The sequence below is a fragment of the Bufo bufo genome, chromosome 9 (assembly GCF_905171765.1).
Source record: "Bufo bufo chromosome 9, aBufBuf1.1, whole genome shotgun sequence".
In the NCBI taxonomy this organism is placed as follows: Eukaryota; Metazoa; Chordata; class Amphibia; order Anura; family Bufonidae; genus Bufo; species Bufo bufo.
The window spans coordinates 50362626-50390503 of record NC_053397.1 but is presented as its reverse complement, the minus strand read 5'-3'; the positions used below and the strand labels follow the sequence as shown (position 1 = coordinate 50390503).

Below are 27878 nucleotides of genomic sequence, written 5' to 3'. Positions count from 1 at the left end.
GGCAGATAATTATTTCTATTGGTGGGATTTTGGGGGGCACTGTTACTTTGGGGGCACCCTAGCACAGTATCAGCTTAGCACAATTATTTTTGGGGGACATTATCTTTATACTATTAGTGTCTGGGCGCAGTTATTTTTTAGAGCACTGTGTGCCAATAATTGTTTAAGGGGGCACTATCTGTGTGGTAGTAGTATTCCCAGGGGGACTGTTTCTGCAGTATAGTATTGGGGGTGGCAGGAAACTAATGTCTGTTTCTCAATCTCTGCAGAGACGGGAGATGGCTGAAAAATCATCATGGCGGTCTGGTCTGAATGGAGAAGATGAGGAAAGAGAACGTCTACAACAAAGGTGACATTGGATGTAAGAGGTATGTGGTGCTATGTAGGAGAGGAGATGCTCCGGCTCCTCCTCCTGCCATTTGCAGAAGGAGGATTCAGAGCTGGGTGAGGATGACGAAAGGGGGCAGCAGGCCACGGGCGGGTGGCAGATGGTGGGGGGGAACCACAAGCCTTAAGCAGGATCTGGGGAGGGAGGAGAGCAGAGGAGCTTCCTGGCTGTAGCTTGTTGTATAAGCAGGCAGTGCAGCCAGGACAGGTCCTCCCCTCTTCGTATGATGTGTAGACAGGCCTCAACTATAGAATGTCAGCTGTACAGTGTGTGTTGGGAGTGGCCTATTAAATGTAGGAGGGGCTTTTAATAATGGGCGGGGCTAAAAATGGGCCACTTGACTGGATTTGCCCCCCAGGACTAAGGCTGCCAGCCCTCCCCTGCTGTCACAGTATGTCTTGGTCCTCTGCCTCATCTTCCTCTGGCTGCTGTAGTTCCTCTGGCTGCTCCTGCTCCTCCTCTCCTGTCACCCGTGTATAAAAACCACCCATTTCACTACATACTGCTTGTGCTCCAATGTCCTCCTCCTCCAGTTAAGCCCCCACAGGGCTCGTGTGGCCGTGAGATCTAGGCACCACGTCTCCAGTCTCCTGACCAGCCAGATTTACCAGCATCTGTTCCAGGACATGAATCATTGGAATGAAGTTGTTCATCTCGACTGACAAATAATGTGGCCTCCTTAAAGGGCCTGAGCAAACGGCAGATGTCACGCATGAGCTGCCACTAGCTGACATCGAAGTTACACAGGGTGGTACTCCCAGCTGTCCGCTGGGATCATCAAGAAATCGTTTATGGACTTTCTCTGCTCGTATAGTCAGTCCAACATATGGAGGGTGCAATTCCAGTGGGTGGAAATGTCTCATATCAGCCTATGTTGAGGGATGCCGTTCTGCCACTGCAGCTCAAGGAGGGTGTGCTTTGTGGTGTACGAGTGGCTGAAGTGCATGGAAAGTTTCCTGGCCATTTTTAGGATGTCTTGCAGATGGGTGGAAGACTTCAGGTACTGCTTGACACCCAGACTGAACATGTGTGCCATGCAGGGCGCATGGCTCAGTACTCCTTGACGCAGCGCCAACACTAGTGATGAGCGGCAGGGACAATATTCGAATTCATGATATTTCTCAAATATTTGGGCGAATATTCACAATATATTCGCAAATTCGAGAATTTGTTATCTCCAGTCATTATTTTCTTGATTACGGAAATCTGCAATTGAAAGATTTGCATTACGGAAATTCGAAATCAACACTACTCCTAAAGTCAAAGATATTGCAGCCTTCTCATTGGCCCACAAGCTAGAAGCAGGGAGGGATCATGTGTACTGATTAAAAAAAATTCTCGAATATTCGAAATTACGAATATATATCACTATATTGTAAATATTCACGAATTCTCGAAGTGCCGATATTCGCGATAAAAATTTGCAATTCGAATATTCATGATCAACACTAGCCGACACCATGTTGTTTCCGTTGTCGGTCACCATGGTTCCGATTTTTAGTTGTCGCCGAGAAAGCCAGGATTCGATTTCTTGATGAAGGACACGGAGCAGTTTCTCCCATGTGTGACTCAGTTCGCCCAAGAAAACGAGGTACAGAACAGTGTGACACCGCCACGCCCTGCACATGTGGTATGCTGGAAGGGCACTGTGAATTGTCCCTGCAGTGGAGGCTTAGGACATGGTGGAGGATGAGGAGGCCGAGGCGGACATTGTCGCAGTACCAATGGCGTGAAAATATGGAGGCGGAAACGGCGTCACCTGGTTAAGTTGCTAGTGTGGCTGTGCAGAAATAACATTCATCCAGTGGGCCGTAAAGGACATGTATTGTCCCTGACCGTAGTTAGAGCTTCACACGTGGAAAGGGAGGGACTGCAGCACCAGCAACTTGGCCAGGAGCACATTCAGCTTCTGCGCTGTTGGATGAGTGCACGCATACTGTTGTCTCTTGGCAATCGCTTCAGTGATTGATTGCTGACTGAATGACAGACGAGGAGTAGGAGGAGGAGTAGGAGCATCCGGACCAGCAGATGATGGGATGGACAGACAGCTCCCTTCGGCTGAGGTGGTGGAGCCTTGACTGCCTGAAATCGGGTGCATGCCACTGGGTGATGCAGCGGTTTCTGTGGCAGGCTGGACCACCACATCGGAGCCACAGTTCTCCCAGGACACTTTATGGTAATGCTGTGTATGTTGATGCAGGGCCGTGGTTCCAACATTGGCACCATGGCCATGCTTCACATTCTGCCCACAGATTCTACAAATGGACATGTTCACCTCCCCCGGCGGCTTAACAAAAAACTGCCACACCTCAGAGTAGGTGATTTTACCCCAAACACTCGGCACTGACTGATTGCTACCGCCGCTGTTTCTGTTAACCCCTACACCACTACTTTCCGGGCAGGTAGGCTCCTTCGAAGCGGGTGGTCTACCCCGGGCACATTTGGCTCCAAACCTCCCACTGCTGCCACCCTGCTGACTTCTGGTCACGCTAGCGACTTGCTGGCTCCACCGCTGCCTCACAGGCAAGCTGCCACCGTCTTCTACCGATGATGATGAAGCCCCTAATTCACCTGGCTCCCAAGTGGGATCAGCTACATTATCATCATCGAGTACTGTATGCACGTCACTGATGTCCTCCTCAACGGTCTCTGCGTCAGGAGCCTGACTGCTCGCAACACCAGCTCCCACGCCACTTTCCTCATGACTACTTGCCCGCCTACAGGAGGAAGCAGCAGAAGTCTCCTCCACATCTTGGCTGGCCAGTAGCTGCTGACTGTCCTCTAGTAGCTCGTCCTCACTGTATAGTGGAGCTGAGCCCACAGCATATAATACTTGTCTGGCTGAGGGAACAGAAAAGGAAAGAGGCAGGTTGAGGACAGGTGAGGGCACAGGGCCTGCTCCCAGACCATGGCAACTAAGGGTTGTGTCTGACGAACCCACCGACTCTTGGCTGGGGGTGTCTGATGTCACTTGGGACAAAGTGGATGACTGAGTCAACCATTCAAGAACCGCTGGGTTGCTGGTCAAGACACGACCACTAGATGACACCGGGAGCTCAGGCCTCTCGCTGCAACTCCTGCTGCCACGCCCCTTACTCTGCTGCGACCTGTGCCTGCGCCAGAAACATTTAGGCCTCTGCGACTCCCCTATGCAGGGCCTGGCACTTCTCTGTTTTACAAACTGTTAGATCAAATAAATAAATAAATAAATAAATGAAAAGGAAATTAAAACACCCCAAAAAAATCTGTAATTTTCTCACTTCACCACACAATGGCAAATAAGCCGTTTTTTTTTTTCCACTAATACTCGCCAAAGAAGGCTTTAGAAAATATAACTGCATCCCTGAACGGCAAATAGGCCCTTACATTTTTCCACTTATACACTCCACAAAAGGGCTTTAGAACATATAACTGCATAGCTGAACGTCAAATAATATATATTTTTTTGCCACTAATACACGCCAAAAATGGCTTTAGAACATATAACTGCACCACTGAACGGCAAATATATATATTTTTTGTCATTAATACACGCCGAAAAGGGCTGTGATTTTCTCACTTCCTCAGACAACGGCAAATACTTTTTTGTGCCACTAATACATGCAAAAAAGTGCTTTAGAACATATAATTGCACCGCTGAACGGAAAATATATATTTTTTTGCCATTAATACATGCCAAAAAGGGCTGTAATTTTCTCACTTCTCCACACAACGGTAAATACTTTTTTTTTGTGGCACTAATAGACGCCAAAAAGGGTTTAGAACATATAACTGCACCGCTGAACGGCAAAGAGGCCCTTACTTTTTTCCACTTACTCACTCCACAAAAGGATTTAGAACATATTACTGCACCGCTGAACGACAAATAATATATATTTTTGTGCCACCAATACACGCCAAAAAGGGCTGTAATTTTCTCACTTCACCAGACAACGGCTAGTAATCCCTTTTTTTCCCACTAATACAAGCCAAAAAATGCTTTAGAACATATAACTGCTCCGCACAAGGGCAAATAAGATGTAGAACATTTCCTTGTAATAAACCCTGTTAATGGCTGTATCAAACAGAACTTGCACCCCAATAATAAGAACGGTTTTCTGGAATTACAGAGCTGTATAATGGCAATTTGGATCCCCAGTCAGTGCAGCAAGGTGTAATAGGTGTACGTTTTAAAGTCTTTTCTACCACTGTCCCTAGCGCCTGCTGACGTCTCTCTCTGCACTAAGTGCACTGGAACATGGCTGAATCCAAGATGGCTGAGGCTATTTATAGGGCTGTGAAATCACAGGGCTGGCTGCTGATTGGCTGCATGCATGGCGTTGTGGGTGATCCCTCGTTCCCAGAGTTCCTTGCTCCATGTCCATGTGCAGCTGCCATATTAGGAAAAAATGCGATTCGTTACCACAAAGCGTGAGGAAATTCAGATTTGGTGCAAATCGAATTTTTCCTGAAATTCGGATTGGTGTAAGCAATTCAAAAAATTGTTTTGGTCATATGTAACACAAAATGGGATACCTGTAAAGCCTAATGTGATTATGCTAAGCTTGACAAAGAGTTATTTGCTAGTGGTGATTGGTCAATGATCACACAACCAAGGTGGTACAACATTTATTTTGGGTTCTGAAGCAAAGTATATATTGAGACAGGGTTACCTTAATACTGGGTGGCATTGCCCCATGCTGATATTCAGGCTACCACTCTGGCATGGAATGCTTAGGGATGAGTGAAGTTTTGTAAAATTTGATTCAGCAGCTTATTCGAAGTCCGACAATAAATTCAATTCGTTACAAATTCATTTGTCACAAATCGCTAAAAATCAGGTATACCCAGACCAATCTGACTAAAAGTAACAGTTGCCTGTAATACTGACACATAGTAACTCTACAACTAACAAAACAGATTACCATATTCTTCGCCCTATAAGACGCACTCCCCCCCCCCCCCCCAAAGTGGGGGCAAAATGGCAGTGCGTCTTATGGGGCGAATGCTGTAATTTACACTGATACACCGCTGCTGCGATGCTGCACAGCACAGCCAGCGGGTGTATCAGTGGGGAGGTAGGAGGGGCTGGGGGCCGGCATCTGGTTTTGTAATGGCAGCGAGGCCCGGTGCAGTCACTGTATTCTATTACACCGGGCCCCGCTCACTGTAGTAATCATATCTAACCTGTAGGCAATGTTAAACTATATAAATCATGTGCAATCCAGCCTGTAGTACTTACTACAATCTTCTGTAGCTGGCAGGAGGCCCGGCGGGAGGCAGTGTAACTAACTACTTCACGCGCCTGCTCCTCCCACTTTATGAATGAAGCAGGCGACGCAGGTGCGTGACGTAAACGCAGGCGACTGCAACAGAAGATTCTAGTGAGTACTACAGGCTGGATTGCACATGATTTCTATAGTTTAACATTGTCTACAGGTTAGATATGATTACTACTGTGAGCGGGGCCTGGTGTAATAGAATACAGTGACTGCACCGGGCTCCGCTGCCATTACAAAACCAGATACCGACCCCCACCCCCTGTATTGGGGGTTATTCACTACACAGGGACACTGTTATGGGGGGATCTGTGGATGACACATAGCATAAGATGCTATACATGTGTCATCCACAGATCCCCCCCCATAGCAGTGTCATGCCACCACAGATTCCCCCATAGCAGTGCCATCCACAGATTCCCCATAACAGTGCCATCCACAGATGCCCCATAACAGTGCCATCCACAGATGCCCCATAACAGTGCCATCCACAGATGCCCCCATAACAATGCCATTCACAGATGCCCCCATAACAGTGCCATACACAGATCCCCTTAAGTGTCATCCACAGACCCCCAAACCAGTGTCAGCCACAGACCCCCATAACAGTGCGTCGTCCACAGAACCCCCATAATAGTGTCAACCACAGACCCCCCATAATAGTGTCATCCACAGACCACCATTAGTTCAAAACCCACCAAAAGCACAACAGATGCCCCCATAACAGTGTCATCCACAGATCCCCCTGTCATGGTCTTACCTGCTTGCTGCTCTCCTTCGTTTGACATGTGCTGGCGGCCATCTTGGGTCCTGGGTTTCTTGTAGCCTTCCACCCTGCGGCTCCTCCTTCCCCTGGGAGGAGCTGGATGCCTAGCTCATATATATAGGAGGTCTGTGGGCTTCAGTTCCTTGCTTGGTCCTCTTGTGTTCACATGCTTCTAAGACTGCTGCTGCTTCTGGTTCCTGATCCTGGCTTCGTCTGACTACCCTGCTGGTTCCTGATCCTGGCTTCGTCTGACTACCCTGCTGGTTCCTGATCCTGGCTTCGTCTGACTACCCTGCTGGTTCCTGATCCTGGCTTCGTCTGACTACCCTGCTGGTTCCTGATCCTGGCTTCGTCTGACTACCCTTCTGGTTCCTGACCTCTGGCTTCGCAAAGACTCTGCTCGGTTTCACCATCCGTTTGGACTTTTGCTTTACAGCTTTATTTTCAATAAAGCCTTCTATTTTCACTTATCTCTTGTTGTACGTCTGGTTCATGGTTCCCTGACATTAGGACCAAGCCATGAATTCTGACGGTACAGGGCCATCCTCGCTACCCACGCTGGTTGCCAGACTTGATCAGCAGGATCACCTGTTGGGTCGGTTCGCTGTGGCGTTGCAAACCCTGCTTGAACGCACGGCTCATTTCGCTCCCGTTGCCGATGGGTCGGTTGTCGCTCCTGGGCTCGCTCCTACTGCCGCTCCGGTTGTTGCGCCAGAGTCTACCCCGACACCTGTTGTTGCGCCTGTGGTGTTTCGGGGTATGACCGGTTCTGCCCCTCTTCCACAGCGCTTTGGGGAGAGCCAACTCAGTGCCGAGGTTTCCTTAACCAGGTGGGCATTTATTTCGAGTTGCTGCCACATGCCTTTCCTACTGAGAGATCAAAGGTGGGCTTCTTGATCTCGCTGCTCTCGGACAAGGCCTTGGCCTGGGCCAGCCCTTTATGGGAGAACAACAATCCGGTGGTTGCCGAGTTTTCCGGTTTTGTTGCTTCTCTTCGGAAGGTATTCGATGTGCCGGCTCGTGCTGCCTCTGCTGCGAAGCTCCTTATGTCCATCAGACAGGGTTCACGATCCGTAGCTGAATACGCCATTGAGTTTCGTACCCTGGCAGCAGAGGTGGGCTGGAATAATGAGGCTCTGGTCGCTGCTTTCTCTCATGGTCTCTCGGATGCCTTGAAGGATGAGGTTGCAGCTAAGGACCTACCAGTTGAGCTCGAGTCTCTTATTTCTTTCCTGATTTTGATTGACACCAGACTCAGGGAGAGACCTTCCTTTAAGGAGAACCTGCGGAGGTCTTCTAACAGATTGGTGCCTACGTTTGCTGTCCCACCCGTGCCTCCCTCTCCTCCCACGCCTCCTGGGGATGACTTGTCTGGGGGTGAACCCATGCAGCTGGGGTTTGCTCGCCTGTCCGAGGGGGAGAGGGCACTCCGGAGACGCGAGGGCCGATGCATGTACTGTGGTCTCGGTGGGCATTTTCGGTTGGCATGTCCGAACCGTCCGGGAAACGCTCGTACCCTGAGATCCTGTCGGGGGCAGATCTTGGGTGGAGTCTCCTCGTCCCCGGTTTCCCGTGTTGACAAACCACTGATCACTGTTGTCCTCTCCTGGGTCGGGGGCTCGGTGACGACCCAGGCGTTGGTGGACTCTGGTGCTGGTGGTTTGTTCATTGATAGTGTGTTCGCTGCCGCCAATTCCATTCCTCTGCAGGCTCGAGGTTCCCCACTGGCTCTTGAGGCGATAGACGGCAGACCCCTTCTGCCGCCACACGTGACTCATGAGACCCTTCCAGTGGGGATAGCCATTGGTGCCGTTCACAGAGAGTCGGTCTGCCTCCAGGTTATTTCGTCTCCACACTACTCGGTGGTCTTGGGGTACCCCTGGCTCCAGAAACATAATCCGACTTTCGATTGGAGATCGGTCGAGATCCTCTCGTGGTCACCGCAGTGTGGGGCTAGTTGCATCCATGGGTCTGTCAAGTTGCTGTGTACTTCCTCGGACTCTCTGTTGCCTCCTGAATACGAGGAGTACCGGGATGTATTCGATAAGGTGCGCGCGGTTGCCCTACCTCCGCACCGCCCATACGATTGTGCCATAGAGTTACAATCTGGTGCCGTTCCTCCTCGTGGCAAAGTCTATCCACTGTCGGTAGCGGAGAATGAGGCCATGGAGGAGTACGTGAGGGAGGCGCTTTCACGCGGACACATTCGCAAATCTTCGTCCCCGGCAGGGGCTGGATTTTTCTTTGTGAAAAAGAAGGGCGGTGAGTTGAGGCCTTGCATCGATTACAGGGGTCTCAATCGCATCACGATCAAGAACGCTTACCCGATACCCTTGATTTCCGAGCTGTTCGATCGCCTTAAAGGGGCCACGGTCTTTACCAAACTCGACCTGAGGGCGGCATATAACCTGGTAAGGATCAAGGCGGGCGATGAGTGGAAGACCGCGTTTAACACCAGGACCGGTCATTACGAATCCTTGGTTATGCCCTTTGGGTTGTGCAATGCGCCCGCAGTCTTTCAGGAATTCATCAACGATGTTTTCCGTGACCTGTTGCAGCAGTGTGTGGTAGTCTATTTGGATGACATCTTGGTATATTCTGAATCCATGGAGGCCCACATTCTGGATGTCAGACGAGTGTTGCAACGGTTACGAGAGAACAAGCTGTTCGGTAAGCTTGAGAAATGCGAATTTCACCGATCCCAGGTAACCTTCTTAGGTTACATCATTTCCGCTGAGGGGTTCTCCATGGATCCTGAGAAGGTTTCGGCTGTCTTACAGTGGCCCCAGCCCAGTGGTCTTCGTTCCCTGCAGCGCTTTTTTGGCTTCGCCAATTATTATCGGAAGTTCATCAGGACTTTTCCATGCTGGCCAAGCCTCTCACGGATCTGACCAGGAAGGGCAGTAATTCCCAGGTCTGGCCGCTCGAGGCCATCCGAGCTTTTGAGGCCCTAAAGTCCGCCTTTGTGTCGGCTCCGATTCTGTCGCATCCCAACCCTGGGTTGTCCTTTGTCCTCGAGGTGGACGCGTCTGAGACGGGAGTAGGCGCCCTTCTGTCTCAGCGTAGAACACCAGAGGGTCCTCTGCTTCCTTGTGGGTTTTACTCCCGGAAACTGTCTTCCGCGGAGTGCAACTATCAGATTGGTGACAGGGAGTTATTGGCCATCGTGCAGGCCCTTAAAGAATGGAGGCACTTGCTCGAGGGTTCGCTGGTTCCGGTTCTCATCCTGACGGACCACAAGAATCTGACCTACCTTTCTGAGGCCAAGAGATTGACACCACGTCAGGCCAGATGGGCTCTGTTCTTGTCACGTTTTAATTACGTGGTCTCCTACCTACCCGGTTCCAAGAACATCAGGGCGGATGCCTTATCACGGCAGTACTCCGAGCTGTCCAGGGAGGAGTCGATTCCGACTTCGGTCATACCTCCGAATCAGATCCTGGCCGCCATTCGCACCAGCCTGACCTCTCCCCTGGGTGAGCAGATTTTGGCGGCTCAATCTGGTGCTCCCTCTGGGTGACCCAACGGCAGATGTTTTGTGCCTGAGGAGTTGCGCACTCGGTTGTTGCGAACCTACCATAACTCCAAGACCGCGGGGCATCCTGGAAAGAATCAGCTGTCCTGGGCTGTTTCACGTCTGTTCTGGTGGCCTTCCTACGTTCCGACATCGCCGCATATGTAGCGGCATGCTCCGTTTGTGCCCAGAGTAAGTCCCCTCGGCACCTTCCGTTGGGCCTTCTGCAACCCATAGCCACCGGGGAGCGCCCATGGTCACACCTGGGGATGGATTTCATTGTGGACCTCCCTGCATCCCGAGGCCATACGGTCATTCTCATGATTGTGGATCGGTTTTCCAAAATGTGCCACTGTGTTCCTCTCAAGAAGTTACCCTCTGCACAAGAGTTGGCCACGATTTTTGCCAGGGAGGTCTTCCGGTTGCACGGTTTGCCTAAGGAGATTGTGTCGGATCGGGGGAGTCAGTTTGTGTCCAGGTTCTGGCGCGCCTTTTGCTCCCAGTTGGGGATTCATCTCTCCTTCTCCTCGGCCTACCACCCTCAGTCCAATGGGGGCCGCAGAACGATCCAATCAGGCCTTGGAGCAATTCCTTCGTTGCTATGTCTCCGATCACCAAGACAATTGGGTTGACCTCCTGCCTTGGGCTGAGTTTGCCAGGAACACGGCGGTGAACTCTTCCTCTGGGACGTCTCCCTTCATGGCCAATTATGGGTTCCAACCTGCCGTGTTACCGGAGGTATTCTCTCCCCAGGATATTCCGGCTGTGGAGGATCACCTTTCCGTCCTACGTGCTTCTTGGGTACAGATCCAGAAGTCCCTTGAGGTCTCTGCGCAGCACCAGAGATTCCAGGCTGATCGCAGACGAGCGCCTGCTCCTTCCTACCAGGTCGGAGACCGTGTATGGTTGTCCACCCGCAACCTCAACCTTCGAGTGCCCACTCCCAAGCTGGCGCCTCGCTTTGTTGGTCCCTTCCGAGTGCTTCGCAGGGTAAACCCGGTAGCCTATGCCCTTGCGCTTCCTCCTGGCATGCGGATCTCCAACGTGTTTCATGTCTCCCTGTTGAAGCCACTGGTTTGTAATCGTTTCACTTCCTCGGTTCCTCGGCCTCGTCCGGTCCAAGTGGGCAATCGTGAGGAATATGAGGTGAGCAATATCCTGGACTCACGCCTGGTCCGCGGTCGGTTGCAGTTTTTGGTCCATTGGCGTGGTTATGGTCCAGAGGAGCGTTCCTGGGTTCCCTCCGCAGATGTCCATGCTCCTGCCTTGCTCCGAGCCTTCCACGCACGCTTCCCTCAGAAACCGTTTTGTGCTCCGCGGAGGAGGGGCCCTTGAGGGGGAGGTACTGTCATGGTCTTACCTGCTTGCTGCTCTCCTTCGTTTGACATGTGCTGGCGGCCATCTTGGGTCCTGGGTTTCTTGTAGCCTTCCACCCTGCGGCTCCTCCTTCCCCTGGGAGGAGCTGGATGCCTAGCTCATATATATAGGAGGTCTGTGGCTTCAGTTCCTTGCTTGGTCCTCTTGTGTTCACATGCTTCTAAGACTGCTGCTGCTTCTGGTTCCTGATCCTGGCTTCGTCTGACTACCCTGCTGGTTCCTGATCCTGGCTTCGTCTGACTACCCTGCTGGTTCCTGATCCTGGCTTCGTCTGACTACCCTGCTGGTTCCTGATCCTGGCTTCGGTCTGACTACCCTGCTGGTTCCTGATCCTGGCTTCGTCTGACTACCCTTCTGGTTCCTGACCTCTGGCTTCGCAAAGACTCTGCTCGGTTTCACCATCCGTTTGGACTTTTGCTTTACAGCTTTATTTTCAATAAAGCCTTCTATTTTCACTTATCTCTTGTTGTACGTCTGGTTCATGGTTCCCTGACACCCCCATAACAGTGCCATCCACAGATCCCCCATAACAGTGTCATCCACAGATCCCCCATAACAGTGTCAGCCACAGACCCCCATAACAGTGCTTCGTCCACAGATCCACCATAATAGTGTCATCCACAGACCACCATTAGTTCAAAACCCACCAAAAGCACACATTTTTTGGTTCAAATTTTTTTCTCTTATTTTCCTCCTCAAAAACCTAGTTGCGTCTTATGGGTCGGTGCGTCTTATAGGGCGAAAAATACGGTAACTATGATTAATGGTGCACTGCACTCTTATGTACACAACGTTAAATTAGACCTACTTGTAATACTGATGTCACAGTAACTCTACTGCTAATAATAACATGGATTAGCTATGGTGCTCTGCACAGTTATGTATAGCAAGATAAATTGTAGCAGACTCTGTAATTCAGCAGTTTCCTACACTCTCCCTGCACTCTTTATTAACAGTTTGCTCTTTGCAGCAACACTTTCCCTAGTGCATGAGTGATTTTTCACATCTCTTCCTATGCTCAGCTCTCAGGAAAATGGCAGCGACCGCACAGGATCAGGGTTTTATAGGGCTCTGCCCAGCTGTGACATCACAAGGGGATGGCTAATCTGCACGTTATTATGGGTGATCTTGCGTTCTCTGGCTTGACATTGAGACATTGAGTATTTGTTTTTAACCTTATATAAAGGTCCATGAGATGCATTTGTCTCTGGAAAAAAAGGCGATTAACAGACTGTGTATTTACCATAAACAAAAAGATTTTACACATGAATAATTCATTTTCCTATTTTAAATAATATTTTTGTTAGATGGAAACAACTGTTCTTGAAATTTCCATGTATGAATTATTATTTTTCCTGGCACTTGTCGAGTGCAGATTAATGTTGATAATTGCCCATTGTCGGCTGTTGTGATTGACTTCTATAGAATCAGTAGGATACTCATAGAAAGCAAGAATTATTTATTCCACATACTGTTGGGGGCCGAGGAGCAATACTATCTTTACTGAGGTTCTGTTATGTCACCATCTACTTCAGATATAATATACAGTAAGTGTGTACAGTTTTAAATAAAACTTTTCACGTACTGTAGTTTGATTCATATGTAAAATAGTGTTTAAAGGAAACAATTTATTTGTTAAAAAAGCAATCCTTGTCACCAACTGATCACCACAATGCCGGCAGGTGAAAACCCCAGTGATCAGTTCTGATTACCAAGGAAAGGTTTAGGGCTCTTTTACACGAGCGGATCCCGTGCGGGTAATCCGCTGCATGAAAGAGAGCCAAGCCCCGTTCCGGACAGCAGAGACACGGAGCAGTAACATGATTGATAATACTCTGTGCCTCTCTGTGACCTTTTTACAACAAAATCACAGTGACAACTTTATCTCACTGTGATTTTGTAGTAAAAAGGTCACAGAGAGGCACGGAGCATTATCAGTCATGTTACTGCTCCGTGTCTCTGCTGTCCAGAACGGGGCTTGGCTCTCTTTTTAGGCAGCAGATTACCCGCACGGCATCCACTTGTGTGAAAGTGCCCTTAAGCAGCTGAACATATCTTCCTGCAAAAGCCACCACAGGAGAATTGTGGTACTTACATGGCCTCAGTTCAAACATGATGTGATCATGTAATAAATTGTCCCACATTCTGTAGCTACAAGCAACATATACTATTTCATAGTGATTCTTCCCTTTGGCTACTAGAAATACCCTTGCCTGTGATGTCTATATGTAGTGCTGAGCGAATTTCTTGAACTTTGATTCGGATTAGATTTGGCTAAATCGGTTAAAGAGACTCAACTGAAAGTGCAACAAATGCACTAAAAAGTTGTGGGGTCACCAAGGACTGTATGCAACTCATTCCAAGGTCTTTAAACTCATTCCAAATGCATGGCTGCTGGTAGTATTAAATAGACGCTTTACAAAACTACAATGAAGGATTTTTTATTTTTTTTAAATGGTTAGAAAAATGTTTCACTTTTGGTTTCAAATGTCTACCGGTGTGTGCATTTACACACACAGCCTGGGGTCACGTGATCCTCCTTCATATCTCCTGCCTTCTGATCTAAAAAAAAAAATAGCTTATGTCATTTTAGAAAATGTGCCCAAATCACCCAAAATTCTGATTCATATTTGACCCAATTTTTAAAAAATTCTGGTTGAATTTGATTTGTTTCGAATTGATTCACTCATCTGTATTCTCATGTCCTAAGAAACCCTTAAGAGGTTGACCTACTGGAACAGTCTTTTTTTTTTATCTGTATATTTTTATTGAGTTTTCAAAAATGTGGATAACATTACATAATCAAAAAGCAAAGAAAATAATTAAACAGAGACAGTACAACAAGGAAAGGTTCCAGTATAATAAACATACAAAATAAACATGCAAATCCACAATTGCAAGAAGCAAGATTTATGCGACTAAGGCATATTTCGAGGAAGTCCAGGCATCCACATCTTTCGGAACAGTAGAGGTCACATGGGCCTTAGCATTCTCATAAAGGAATGTAGTATACACTTTCTGAAGGATCTCCTTCTCAGAAGGAATTTGGTAGCTTTTCCAGTTTCTCGTTATTGCCAGTTTGGTTGATATGGACAGATGGACCACTACTATCCAGCATCTCAAGGGGATGCTATCTACCGTTAAAAGGAGAAGGCCTAGAGCTGGAGAAGGCTGTGTGCCAATACCTGTGATGTCAGAAGCCACGGCAAAAATTTGGTGCCACAAGGGATTTAGCTTAGGGCGGTTCCAAAGTACATGACGTAGAGTGCCTCTACATCCGCAGTTCCGCCAACAGAGATGTGAGACGCCTGGGAACATATTACACAATCTATACGGTGTGTAATACACCTTAAAATGTTTTTCACAAATGATTCATACATGCAAAGTACATTTCAGGTTGGAAGAGATGAACCGAAGAGCAGTAGACCACTCTAAGTCAGTGTATGTGGTTTGTAGTTCCTGTTCCCATGAGAAATATGGTTGACTTGGTGAAAGAGTCTTTGTCACCTATGAGTGAGTAAATGGGCCGCAAGGTAGAACCTGTTGAAGGGGGTCTAGACCATAAATGGAAGATATTTTGATTGGCCTTCACCTTGAGGATCATTTTTGAGTTTATGAAATGCCTAATCTGAAGGTATTTGTAAAAATCTTTGTTAGGAATTTGGTATTTATGGTGGAGATCTTGGAATGTGAGGGCTTCCTCTGGGAAAACTGTTTTGATCAAACACTCCAAAAACATACTGATAGGTTTAGTTTGGAATTTAGCTTGTGAGTCCCATTGGTCAATGTTGTGAGTGATGATCTCTTTAGACTATATAACTGTGGAATATGTTGGTGCTATAAAATTAAATAATGCTTATTCAACTTCATGCGCTTGATACTTAACAAAAGAAAATAAGCTCCTGAATAAATACCTGAATTATTATATGTATGAAAATATTTTATCCATTATTCATTTTAAGTGTTTCAGATAGAGAATTATTTCACAAGCCATTTTACCCTAGTAACACAGGCAATAAAAATAGAAAAGCAGTGTCAATTTCATAAGGCTAAGCGCATTACTTTTTATGACAAGCTATTGTCATGACTTGATTTGTGTCCAGATTCTCAAGACAGTTTTCTGCTGCAAAAAGGCTCCGCATTTTTGCCAAATTGAAAATGCTCACGGTTAATATGCAGCACATAGCAATTTTGCGCAACTTTGCCCAAGGTCAATGTCAGCATTGTCAACAACCCACTTCTATCCCTGTCTTTGTGTATTTCAATACAGTGTGTGAAAACGTTCGTAATGATAAATTCAACCAGACCAATGTGCTTACCCTACAAAAAAAAAAAAGTGTAATTCTAAAGGAATAGCCCCATACAATACAATGTCTTCCTTTCACATTACTTTACAATTCAATGGCTGCCTTTTAACAATGTCCATTAACTGAATCAATTCCAGGCAATGATTCCAGAAGATTAAAAATACTGTAGCTTCATCTATGACATATTATGGTTGTTGTCATCCTATAGTGAATCATAAATCTTGATCCATTGGCTGGGTTTAGGTACAAAGCGGTATTTCAGGATTTAATATTAATGGCCTATCCTCAGAAGTGGCCTTCAATATCTGATCGGCAAGGATCTGACATCCCACACCCCCATCAATCAGCTGTTTCCTACTAGTTTTGTTGTCGGAAGTAGACAGCTACATCTATTGTGTAGTGGACAGACATTCTAACTGCAGCACTGCTCCCATTCACTTCAATGGAAATAGCTCCGTCCACTACACAATGGATCTAGCTGTCTACTTCTGACACCGAAGCTGAAAGTCTGAAATAGCTGATTAACAGGGTTTGGGGTGTCAGACCCCTGCCGTCCTGAAGATAGATCATCAATAGAAAAATCTCCTTTCCAACCAGTGCCATACAGGTACAGCCAGGGCTGCCATCAGAAATTTTGGGGCCCCTTACACAGCTCAAGGCCTGGGCCCCCCCCTCCTACCGCGCCCCTTTAGAATCTGTCCTGACTCCGCCTCCCGGCCCCCCTCTACCCCCAAGGACCCACCCCCAATTTCATATTTTTTTTACAACTACAAAGACAGTAAAAAGTGATAATCTGTGATTTCAGTAAGGAATTATTTTTTGACCAAATAATATGAAGCCTGCTACCACGACAAGGTAGACCCTTTAAAGGGAACCTGTCATGTGGATATTTGATTATAATCTAACTAATTATATACAATCATTAACTACTAAACAGTGCCTTAGATGTATTCACTTACTGGTGTGACAGATGGTTATCTCATAATATACACACAAAGATGCCGCATGCTAATGATCTGATTGGAGTCCGGCGTGATGTCATTGAGTCCAGCGTATATTTAATTCAGAGCTATAGCCACTCCCCTGCCCACCAGCTGCTGGTTCATATGGAAAAAAAAACTGTCAATCAGCAGCTGGTGGGCAGGGGAGAGTCAGGAGCTCATGAATATTCAGGACTCATCATTATCAGCTGGAGCTTTTCAATACAAGATGTTGGCAGATTGACTGGGTCAATTAAAGAAAGTGACCCAGCATTGTGCTAAGAGAATCAATCACTTATTTATGTTGCCCTTAGTTAGGACACCATAAAACTGGTGACAGTTTCCCTTTAAGCAGGACCCTACACTAACACTAACTATACTACCTGTTCTAATCTGCCCTAGCAATCTTCCCCTGGCACATTTAAGAAAAAACACCTGAAAAGCACAAGGTTTACTGTTACAGTGTTATGGGGGGGGGGGGAGAAATCTGTGGATGAGGCACTGTTATGGGGGGAATCTGTGGATGACACACTGTTATGGGGGATCTGTGAATGACACATTTTTATGGGGGATCTTTGGATGACACATTTTTATGGGGGATCTGTGGATGACACATTTTTATGGGGGATTTTTTGATGACACATTTTTATGGGGGATCGGTGGATGACACTCAACCACTCTCAAACCCAACTGGTCAAACTTGTTAAAGGGGTTGTCCGGGTTCAGATCTGAACCCGGACATATCTCCATTTTCACCCCGGCAGCCCCCTTGACATGAGCATTGGAGCAGTTCATGCTCCGATGCTCTCCTTTGCCCTGCGCTAAATTGCGCAGGGCAAAGGCATTTTTAGGAGTTCCGGTGACGTACCGGGGCTCTCCATGGGGCTGACAGGAACCCCGGTGACGTAACCGGCACTGATGGGCGGGATTTAGCTCTGCATTTGCCAGTAAAACGGCTAGGGCAGAGCTAAAGCCCGCCCCTCAGAGCTGGTGACGTCACCGAACATACTGCCGGGCGGAAGTTACCGCCCGGCAGTGTGTTATTGAAAACAAAAGAGCTAAATCGCGCAGGGCACGGGAGCGCATCGGAGCATGAGACGCTCCGATGCTAGCCTGAGGGGGGCTGTCTGGGTGAAAATAAGGGTATGTCCGGGTTCAGCTCTGAACCCGGACAACGCCTTTAAATGGATCCCAAACACAATATGCACATATATAACACCCCCTCCAACACTTAATTAACCCCTTCATGGTCTAAACTTTTTTTTCAAAGCAGAACACACAGCTAAATGGGGCTGGGTGGGCTGGCAAGGGAGGGGTTAATAACAATAAGTGATGGAGGATCATGGCCCTGTGGGATAATTCAGAAAACAGCTTTGCATTTTACCCCCGAGCAAAGACTAGCAAAGACCGAGCAACATTATCCAGGGCCATGATGATCCTCCATGATCCATCACTTATTGTTATTAACCCCTCCCTTGCCAGCCCACCCAGCCCCTTATGAAAACAAGTCAAGTAATAACCTAACCTAATGGACCTTAATGATTCATTAGGTGGGTCCATCCAAGTCCAAGTCCAACAACATGTGTGTGATGGAGGGGCGAGGGCACTAGGGCAGCTGGGCAGGCTTCCACAACCTCCACAATTCTTTCCAGATTTGATTCCAGGGCTAGGCAGTCCATCCCCCCACTCCCAGCCAGAGGCCAGAAGAGAAGTTCCTGCCGCGCTAATCTGAAGGTCGGCGGCGTCACGGCGTGAGGTAGCAGCAGGCAGCGACAGCTTCTGACGTCACCTGCCGCTGCGCAGCTACGTTCCTCTGCGCAGTGGCTCAGAGCCTTTTAAAGGGGAATGCAGCCGGAGCCGGATACCATCTGCAGGTTAGGTTGTTGGTTGGTATAAATGATACAGGAATCAGCGGAGCGGGGGCCCAGGGGGGTCGGGCAACTGGGCAAGGAATAATCAATTGCCCCCCTGCTGACAAATGGAAGCAGAAAAAAAATTTTTTTTATTGGAACTGGCCGGCCCCCCCCGGGGTCCGGGCCCCTTACTGGGGTATCGGCTGTACCCCCCTGATGGCGGCCCTGGGTACAGCACTGGTCAGGTCTTTAATGATGAAACCTGCTCCAGAGCAAAGAAGGTGCAATAGCCACCGGGTTTCTGCTATTTCCCATAGCAGAGATCCGGGGCTTATGTCTGTGATTGGCTTTACATTTAACGCCTTAGATACTATAGTCAATTGTGACCACAGCATCTGAGGCAGCTTTCCCCTGGGAGCATTGCACCCCTGGGGCCCGAACTGCTGCTCTGCACGGTGATCAGGGGAGCCATTCATTTATTGTGATAGTTTCAGTCCCTCTGAAGGATCTAAGGCTATCACAGCGGAAATTCCTATGGAGACCTGCAGGTGGCGGGGCTCTATAGGAACATAGTGCAACTCTCATAGGCAGCAATGGCAATTCATTGCAGTCTATGGGACAAACAATTGCTTGTTGGGGGTCGTAAAATATGTTTTAAAAATAAAATTAAAATCATCCCCCCATAATAAATAAAATAAGTAAATAAACAATAAAGATCCTTTGCACCAAGATGCTGCAGCATCCCAAAACACCTGTTCTGAATGCTGTAATGAAATAAAAAAACGTCCTTGTCTGCCCACCAAAAAAAAGAATAATAAGTGATCAAAAAGTCATACACACTCCAAAATGGTATTAGTGAACACTACAGATCGCCATGCAAAAATAAGCCCTCACTCACCTCCGTAGACATAAATATAAAAAAGTTATGGGGGTCATAATATGGCAATACAAAGAAAACAAAAATTTATTGAAACAAAACCTATATAAATGCAATATCTCTGTATTCTTACTGATACATAGAATGAAGCTTACTGGTCAGTGTTACCGAACAGGGAATGCTGTAAAAACTAAACCCATAAAACTATGGCAGAATTTTTTTTTTTTTCAAATTTTACCCCAATTGGATTTATTTTTACAGCTGCCCACTACATTGTATGAAATATTAAATGGTGTCATTAGAAATTAGAATTTGTCCCGCATGTGTTCCTTCAGAACAATATATATATTATTATGAATAATCATTTAGCCATATACAACAGTTAGGGCTCATGCACACAACCGTATGTATCCGCCAAAATAATGGATAATATCCATGTGACATCCATATTGCATCCGTATTTTTTGCAGATCCATTGTAAGGCTCCATTCACACATCAGTATTTTTAACTTTCCAGATAAACGTTCCTTTTTTTTGCGGATCTGTTTTTCAGTACAACCTTCCGTTTTTTTTACTAAAGTGCTTCCGAATCCGTTCCGTGTTTCCGTTTTGTTTTGTTTTTTCCAAAAGAAAAAAGAGGAGGAGGAATAGATGTTGCTAGGGCACCAAAAAAAAAAGTGGTGAAAACAGAGGACATCTTCTAGAACAGGTGCCATTTTATTGTGCTTTTGGTGTAGTAGGAGCTGTGTAAGAAATCTCTGATAAATGCAGTGAACCACATGTCTGCAAGCTGCAATTTTCTAATTAGCACAAAAAAAATGACAAGCACGTACAGTATACTGCTCTAGGACAGATGGAAAAGTTAAATTACACATATTATAATATATTTACTCACTTATTTTTTCCCTCTTGGCTAAGTTGCCTGAGTCCCAGGAGGATGGCAAAAGTTCATGGGCAATTTCCTTCCAACACCGGTCCTTTAGCGACCTATTTTGGTAGGCCTCTTGTCTGGTATCCCATAGAGAGGGCCGTTCCTGGATCCTAGTGATCAATCGGTCCACTTCATATGCCATTTTGCAGGAGAGCAGGAGAGCAGAAGATGACCTGAACTTCTCTCACCACAGGCACTGAGGGCTGGACTTAATTAATTTTTTTGTTTCCTGTCAACTGATGGTTTTGTGCATGTCATCCGTTTTTATGCGGATCCATTGACTTGAATGGACAACGGACCAGAAAAACTGACAGAAAGTAGGACAAGCTTAATTTTTTTTTCAGGATCCGCATACTCGAAAATAGGAAAACGGAACGGATTCAGTGATTCGGACAGCACTATGATTGGTGTCCGCATTTTTGCTGAGGCAATTGAAATTAATGGATCCGAAAAAACGTTCCGATTTAAAACGGAACGGAAACGGAGTGTTATAATGGACGTGTGAATTGAGCCTAACAATGCCTGTCCTTGTCCACAAAATGGACAAGAATAGGACATGTTCTATTTTTTTGAGGAACGGACTTGCGGACATATGGATACGGAAAGTACACAGAGTCATTTCCAGGTTATTTTTGCGGCCCCATAAAAATGAATGGTTCCACATACGGGCCGCAAAGAAAAAAGGAATGGACACCGACAAAAAATAAGTTTGTGTGCATGAGCCCTTAGTAGATAGAAAAGAAACATACTCTATCTTGCTACATGGTATTATTGTCCCCATGCATGACAAATGAAAAACGAAGCAACTTTGCAAATTGTCTTAATTAACAATCTCCTACGTTTTTCTGTCTACAGTTCTACAAATAACTCTGTGTAATCTCATCCTGCAGTCACACTTCCTCTCATTATTCTTCTACTCAGTGTTAATATACTGCACTTTTGGTAGGCTAGCAAGAAACTGTTGGAAGTTGCTTTATTTTTCATTGCAGATACATTGAAGCGATAAATAAAAAATACTGATGAGTGAGCATGCTCGGCCAGACTACTGTTCGGCTCGAGCATCGCTAGGCTCGGCAGATCCGAGTACTCAAATGCAATTTAATACAATGGAAGTCAATGGGAGAACCGCAGGCACCCCCTGCTTGGAAAAGAAGAAAGTGTCTGGCTCATAAAAAAGGTTAGAAATTAATAGAAACCCCATCAAAATGGCTTGGCAACAGCATTAAGAGGATAGTTGGATGCATCTTAGACTCCTATTATGTATAACATACAATAGACAACCACACAAAGGCTATATGCCAAAAGCCAGGTATGTACAAGCCATCCATCTATCCATGAGACAGATAACAGCCAGCATACCTTACAATAACAGCCTTATGCACTCTGAGATATTCCAAACCAGCTCTCATCTGACTGAGAACCAGTAAACCTCAAAGTTATTTTTCATCTGTTGGATGGCTTGGGAGGACCTGCACACCTAGATCAATATCATTAGGGAGACAAAAAGTTTTCTGATTGTCCTAACAATATTCAATAACGTTTCTATACAGTTTTGTCATGTAAAAACTCATTTGCATAAACATGGGCATATGCCTGGTTGTCTCCCATTTACTTCCATTAACACACAAATGGTGTCTTTTACTGAGCACATTAAAGGGGTTGTCCGGGTTCAGAGCTAAACCCGGACATATCCCCTTCTTCATCCATTCAGGCCCTATGAGTGAAACATCAGAGCATTTCATGCTCCGATGCTCCCCCTTGCCCGGCGCTGCATTGAGCAGGGCAAAGGCTGTTTTGTTTACATTGACACACTGCTAGACATAGGTTTCTGCCTAGCAGTGTTCCTGGGGATGTCACTGGCACTAAGGGGTGGTCTTTATCGCTGCCTTAGGCTGGTATACAGGCTAGGGCAGAGCTAAAGACCACCCATTAGTGCCTGTGACATCAGCGGCTAGCATGCCCATCAGAAGCCCGGTACATCACCGGATGTGACGAAAAAGCCCTTGCCAAATGCTCTGATGCTCCACTCATGGGGCTGAATGGGTGAAGAAGGGTTATATCCGGGTTCAGAACTGAACCCGGACAACCCCTTTAAGTAAACATTCACATTACAGAGACAAAAAGAAAGTGAACTGAATTTGTTAACCTGTAGATCCCTCTTTAGCAGCAATCACATCCATCAAATGTGTTCTATAGCTACAAATACGATTTTGCACCATGTTGAGGTCAGTTTGTCAATAATTCTGGAATGTTTTGTGTGCAGAGCTCTCTTTCAACTTGAAACCATAGTCTTTAATAGAGATGTCGCGAACATCAAAACTTTCCGTTCGCGAACGGCGAACGCGAATTTCCGCAAATGTTCGCGAACGGGCGAACCGGGCGAAACGCCATAGACTTAAATAGACAGGCGAATTTTAAAACCCACAGGGACTCTTTCTGGCCACAATAGTGATGGAAAAGTTGTTTCAAGGGGACTAACACCTGGACTGTGGCATGCCGGAGGGGGATCCATGGCGAAACTCCCATGGAAAATAACGTAGTTGACGCAGAGTGTGGTAAGTTAAATTTGCAATGCGATTAATAAAACCTGTATTAATCCCATTGCGATTACAACTTAGATCTGAGTTCCTAATGGTTGTATTGCTAGAATTGACGAATATAACGAATATAGCACTATATTCTCAATCTTCGTTATATTCTAGCAATACAACCATTAGGAACTCAGATCTAAGTTGTAATCGCAATGGGATTAATATAACCTGTATTAATCGCATTGCGATTACAACTTAGTCAAATTTGTGACACTGCAGCTTCAGAATGAATCTAAGATGGATGCTGTCCTTGCTTTTTGATAGGAGGTGGGAGGGTCTGGGAGGGAGGGTCTGCTGCTGATTGGCTGGAATGTGTCTGCTGACTGTAAGGTACAGGGTCAAAGTTTGCTCAATGATGATGTATAGGGGGCGGACCGAACATCGCATATGTTCGGCCCGCCGCGGCGAACGTGAACAAGCTATGTTCGTCGGGAACTGTTCGCCGGCTAATAGTTCGGGACATATCTAGTCTTTAACTTATAATGTGTAACATGTGGTCCTTGCCATCATCCCTGAACACTCTATTACAGTGTTTCACCTAGGACAACTGCTTACAGTAATCTTCTACATATACAGTTCCTTGCAAATGTCAAATTAATAAAACTACTAACTATAAATCACAGCACAAAGTATATATAGAATATAATAGTGAATCCTAAATGGTGTGTATGTCCATCAGTAGTAGCAATAATATATTCATATTAGCTGCAAGTGAAGAGTTTTATTTGAGACCATAAAAAGAACCATGAAAAGCTGTGCAACATGCCAAGCTGTACGAGTGGAAAGGAGATGGTTATTGCAGTCATGACTGTGCCAAGATTTAGTCAATTCCCTGGACCAGCAGAACTATATCAGTGTCATTTCTGTGGTCGTTATCCTTGACTATATGACGTATCATGTTTGATGATTGTCCTTTAGATCTATGGTCTCCAACCTGTGGCTCATCAGCTATTGCAAAACCATAAATTGAAGTATGCTCTGAAGGCTTGCAGTTGTTGTCACGGCATGCTGGATTTCAAAGTTTTGCAACGCCTAAAGCGCTTCAGGTTGTGGACCACCAATCTAGATGTTGAAAGGATAATTGTTTTGAGCTGCAAACCAGCTGCAATATTGCTGTGACATGGGTAAAGGGGCTGCCCATATGCAAGATTTTAATCACCTATCGAAAGGACAGGGGATAAATATTTGAGCACTTGGTAGGTCCAACCATTGTAACCCCATGATCACAAAATAAATGTCCTAAGTCTCCCATATTAAAGGGTTTCTCCGGGATTTTAACATTGATGACCTATCCTCAAGATCGACAGGGGTGCCGGGGGGATGGGCGGTACAAGTGTATAGGAACGAGGAGTCCCATTGAAGTGAATGGGGCAGCTTGTTATTACACCTGCTCACTGATGCAATTCCAATGAGGAGCAGATAAACAATAAAGGGAAGGCTGCGCTTGCTCATGGGTCAACCCTTTTAAATGCAAATTGTAGAATCCACTGGAATTAGTTGTTGTCACCATAGGAATTTTCAGTTAGCCATACACTGCTACAGGGAAAATTAATTATTACATGGTACCCTTTCAAACGAATAGGTGACCATGTAATGTATTGCAATGCATTGGAGTTCAGAAACTTCCAGAGCAGGAGTTACTATTTGCATCATCTCTCTTCTCAGGCTAAGAGGCTCACTCAGATGACCGTAGTGTTTTGCAATCCGCAAAACACGGATGCCAGCCCGTGTGCGTTGCGCAAATTCGCACATGGCTGGCACTATCATAAAAAAATGCCTATTCTTGTCCGCAATTGCGGACAAGAATAGGCATTTTTATCTATCTTTTTTTGCAGGGCCCCGGAACGGAACTAGGGATGCGGACAGCACACGGCCCTTTTGAAATGAATGGATCAGCACCCGTTCCGCAAAATAGCGGAACGGGTGTGGACCCGTTCATACAGCCGTGTGAATGGGCGCTCGCAGTGAGAGGTCACTAATAGCGAATTTCTCTACCGTATATGTATTAATGTGATTGATGCATCTGATCTTTATTTTACAGATGTACATTACCAGCACCATTAAAACCAAAGGGACACGACTTGCCAAACCTGTCCTTTGCCTGGGCTTGATGTGTCTGGCATTCCTAACTGGAATAAACAGAGTGGCAGAATATCGCAATCATTGGTCAGATGTCATAGCCGGGTTTCTTATTGGGATATCAATAGCTGTGTTTCTGGTATGTATAGAAACTTCTATTTAGTCAATTATTCACAAAGCTGCAATGCTATTTTATTGAGATTTTTTGTGATAGACCAACACAAAGTAGTAAGTATGTGCGAAGTGAAAAGAAAATGATGCATTGTTTTCCAACTTTTTTATAAACATAAATCTGGAAAGTGGCGTGCAATTGTATTCAGTCAAAACTTTATAGGACCAACTTTCGCTGCAATTGCAGCTGCAAATCTTCAGGGGGTATGTTTCTACCATCTTTGCAGAGGCTGAAATTTTTGCCCATTCTTCTAGCTCAAACTCAGTCAGTTTGGATAGAGAGCGTCTGTGAGCAGCAATTTTAAAGTCTTGCCGCAGATCCTCAATGGGATTTAGGACTTTGACTAGGCCATTTGAACACATAAATATTCTTTGATCTAAACCAGGGATCTCAACCTGCGGCACTCCAGCTGTTGAAAAACGACAACTCCCAGCATGCCCTAATAGCTGTAGTCTATCCAGGCCTGCTGGGAGTTGTAGTTTTTCAACAGCTGGAGGGCCGCAGGTTGGGCATCCCTGATCTAAACCATTCCAGTGTATCTCTGGCTGTATGTTTAGGATTGTTGTTCTACTGGAAGGTGAAGCTCTGCTCCAGTCTCAAGTCTGTTGCAGCCTCCAACAGGTTCCTCCAGGAGTATTTATCTTCATCCATCTTCCCACCAACTCTGACCAACTTCCCTGCCCCTGCTGAAGAAAAGCATCCCCACAGCAGCATGATGCTGCCACCACCATGTTTTATGGTGAGGATGGTGTGTACAGCGTGATGTGCAGTGTTAGTTTTCCGCCACACATAGGGTTTCGCATTTACGCCAAAAAATTCAACTTTGGTCTCATTTGACCACAGTACCTTCTTCCACATGTTTGCTGTGTCCCCTACATGGCTTGTGGCAAACTGCAAATGGGACTTATTATGGCTTGCTTTGAAAAATGGCTTTCTTCTTGCTACTCTTTCATAAAGGCCAGATTTGTGGAGTACACAACTAATGGTTATCCTGTGGTCAGATTCTCACAACTGAGCTATGGATCTCTACAGCTCCTCCAGAGTGACCATGCATAGGCGTGCGCCGCCTATTGCATTAGGGTGTGCACCCTAAAGCACAAACACACACCGCACGCGCGCATGTGTATGTATGTATTTATGCCATTAGCCCCCATTATCAGCCCTTATGCCTCATTAGCCCCAATATGCCTCTCATTAGCCCCTATTATGCCTCTCATTAGCCCCCGTTATGCCTCATTAGCCCCATTATGCCTCATTAGCCTCATTATGCCTCATTAGCCCCCATTATGCCTCTCATTAGCCTCCATTATGCCCCCAGCAGCCTCATTTTTTATAAAATAAAAAAACACTTACCTCTCTGCTCCTGGGCGACGACGCCCGCGATCCTCTTTCTCCTGCTGTCGGTTGTGCTCTGAACTGGCGCGCACAGCGTGACATCACAAAGCGCCCTTACGCTGTGCGCAGCCCTGCACAGCCGACAGGAGAGGACCAGGAAGCAGTAAGTACATAGTGTTCACCGCTTCCTGGTCCTCCGCTACTAATGAGCGCTTCCAAAATGGAAGCGCTTCATTAGTATTCGCCAGCCAGCAGGCTTGATTAGGGTGTGCCCAGGCACACCCTGCACACCCCGTGTGCATGCCTATGTGACCATGGCTGCTTCTCTTATTAGCGCTCTCTTTCCCTGGGCTGTCAGTTTAGGTAAACAGCCATGTATTGGTAGGTTTGCAGTTATGCCATACTCCTTCCACTTTCAGATAATGGATTGAACAGTGCTTTGTGAGATGTTCAGAGCTTGGAACATTTTTTTTATAACCTAACCCTGCTTTACACTTCTCCACAACTTTTTCTCCCTGACCTTTCTGGTGTGTTCCTTGGTTTTCATGATGCTGTTTGATCACTAATTTTCTCTAACAAACCTCTGAGGCCTTCACAGAACATCTGTAGTTATACTAAGAATATTTTACATACAGATGGACTTCATTTACTAATTAATGTATTTTTCGCTTTATAAGATGCACTTTTTAGTAAGAAAAAATCTTGCTAAAAAGTGCCTGTGTCTTATAAACAGCAGCCAGGCAGATCTAGCATGGCCAGACTTCCTCGCTGCTCAGTGAGAGAGCCGTGCATCTGCACTCACCTCTTTTATCCAGTCGACACCAAGCAGGAGATCATAGTCAACATATGGGGATGTGCTGTACTGAAAGGAAATAAGAACTCCAAGTACAGCTAATGGACCTTTGATGATGTTATCAGTGAGAGGAGCCAGAACAGAAGAACTATGCAGCCACGACTAGTGCAGGGAAATGTGAGTTTCTATTAAAGATAAGTGTGTGTGTGTGCGTGTTTGTGTGTGCATGCGTGTATGTGTGTAGCAGTGCTGTGTGTATGTATTTATGTGTAGCAGAGCTGTATGTGTGGAACAGAACTGTATGTGTGTAACAGAAATGTATGTGTATAATAGAGCATTATGTGTGGAGCAGTACTGTTTGTGTGTAGCAGTGCTGTATGTGTGTAACAGAACTGTTTTGGGTGTAGTAGAGCTGTATGTGTGTAACAGAACTTGGTACATTTAATGAGGTGACCACATACACCATTGCGGCTTACATTGGTCAGCAGATGACACAGTAAGGGTAACAGGAGCTGACCAAAACTATTTCTCCACACACATTACACCCTAAAGGTACTGACCTTGACCCCTCCACTTCAGTAAAACACCAGTAAATCACATTCGTTTCAAAGAGGACCAAGAGGATATTTTTTCTAATTTTATGTTGTCTAAACCTGG

General features: G+C 46.2%; 1 protein-coding gene across 1 annotated transcript in view; it reads left to right on the top strand.

Annotated features, from left to right (window-relative positions):
* PLPPR5 (phospholipid phosphatase related 5) overlaps positions 1 to 27878 on the top strand; it is a 303783-nt gene that overhangs the window by 234336 nt on the left and 41569 nt on the right. Inside the window, exon 4 of the mRNA XM_040408734.1 lies at positions 24884 to 25060. Coding sequence (XP_040264668.1) covers positions 24884 to 25060 — 177 coding nt within the window. The remainder of the gene's footprint in view (positions 1 to 24883; positions 25061 to 27878) is intronic.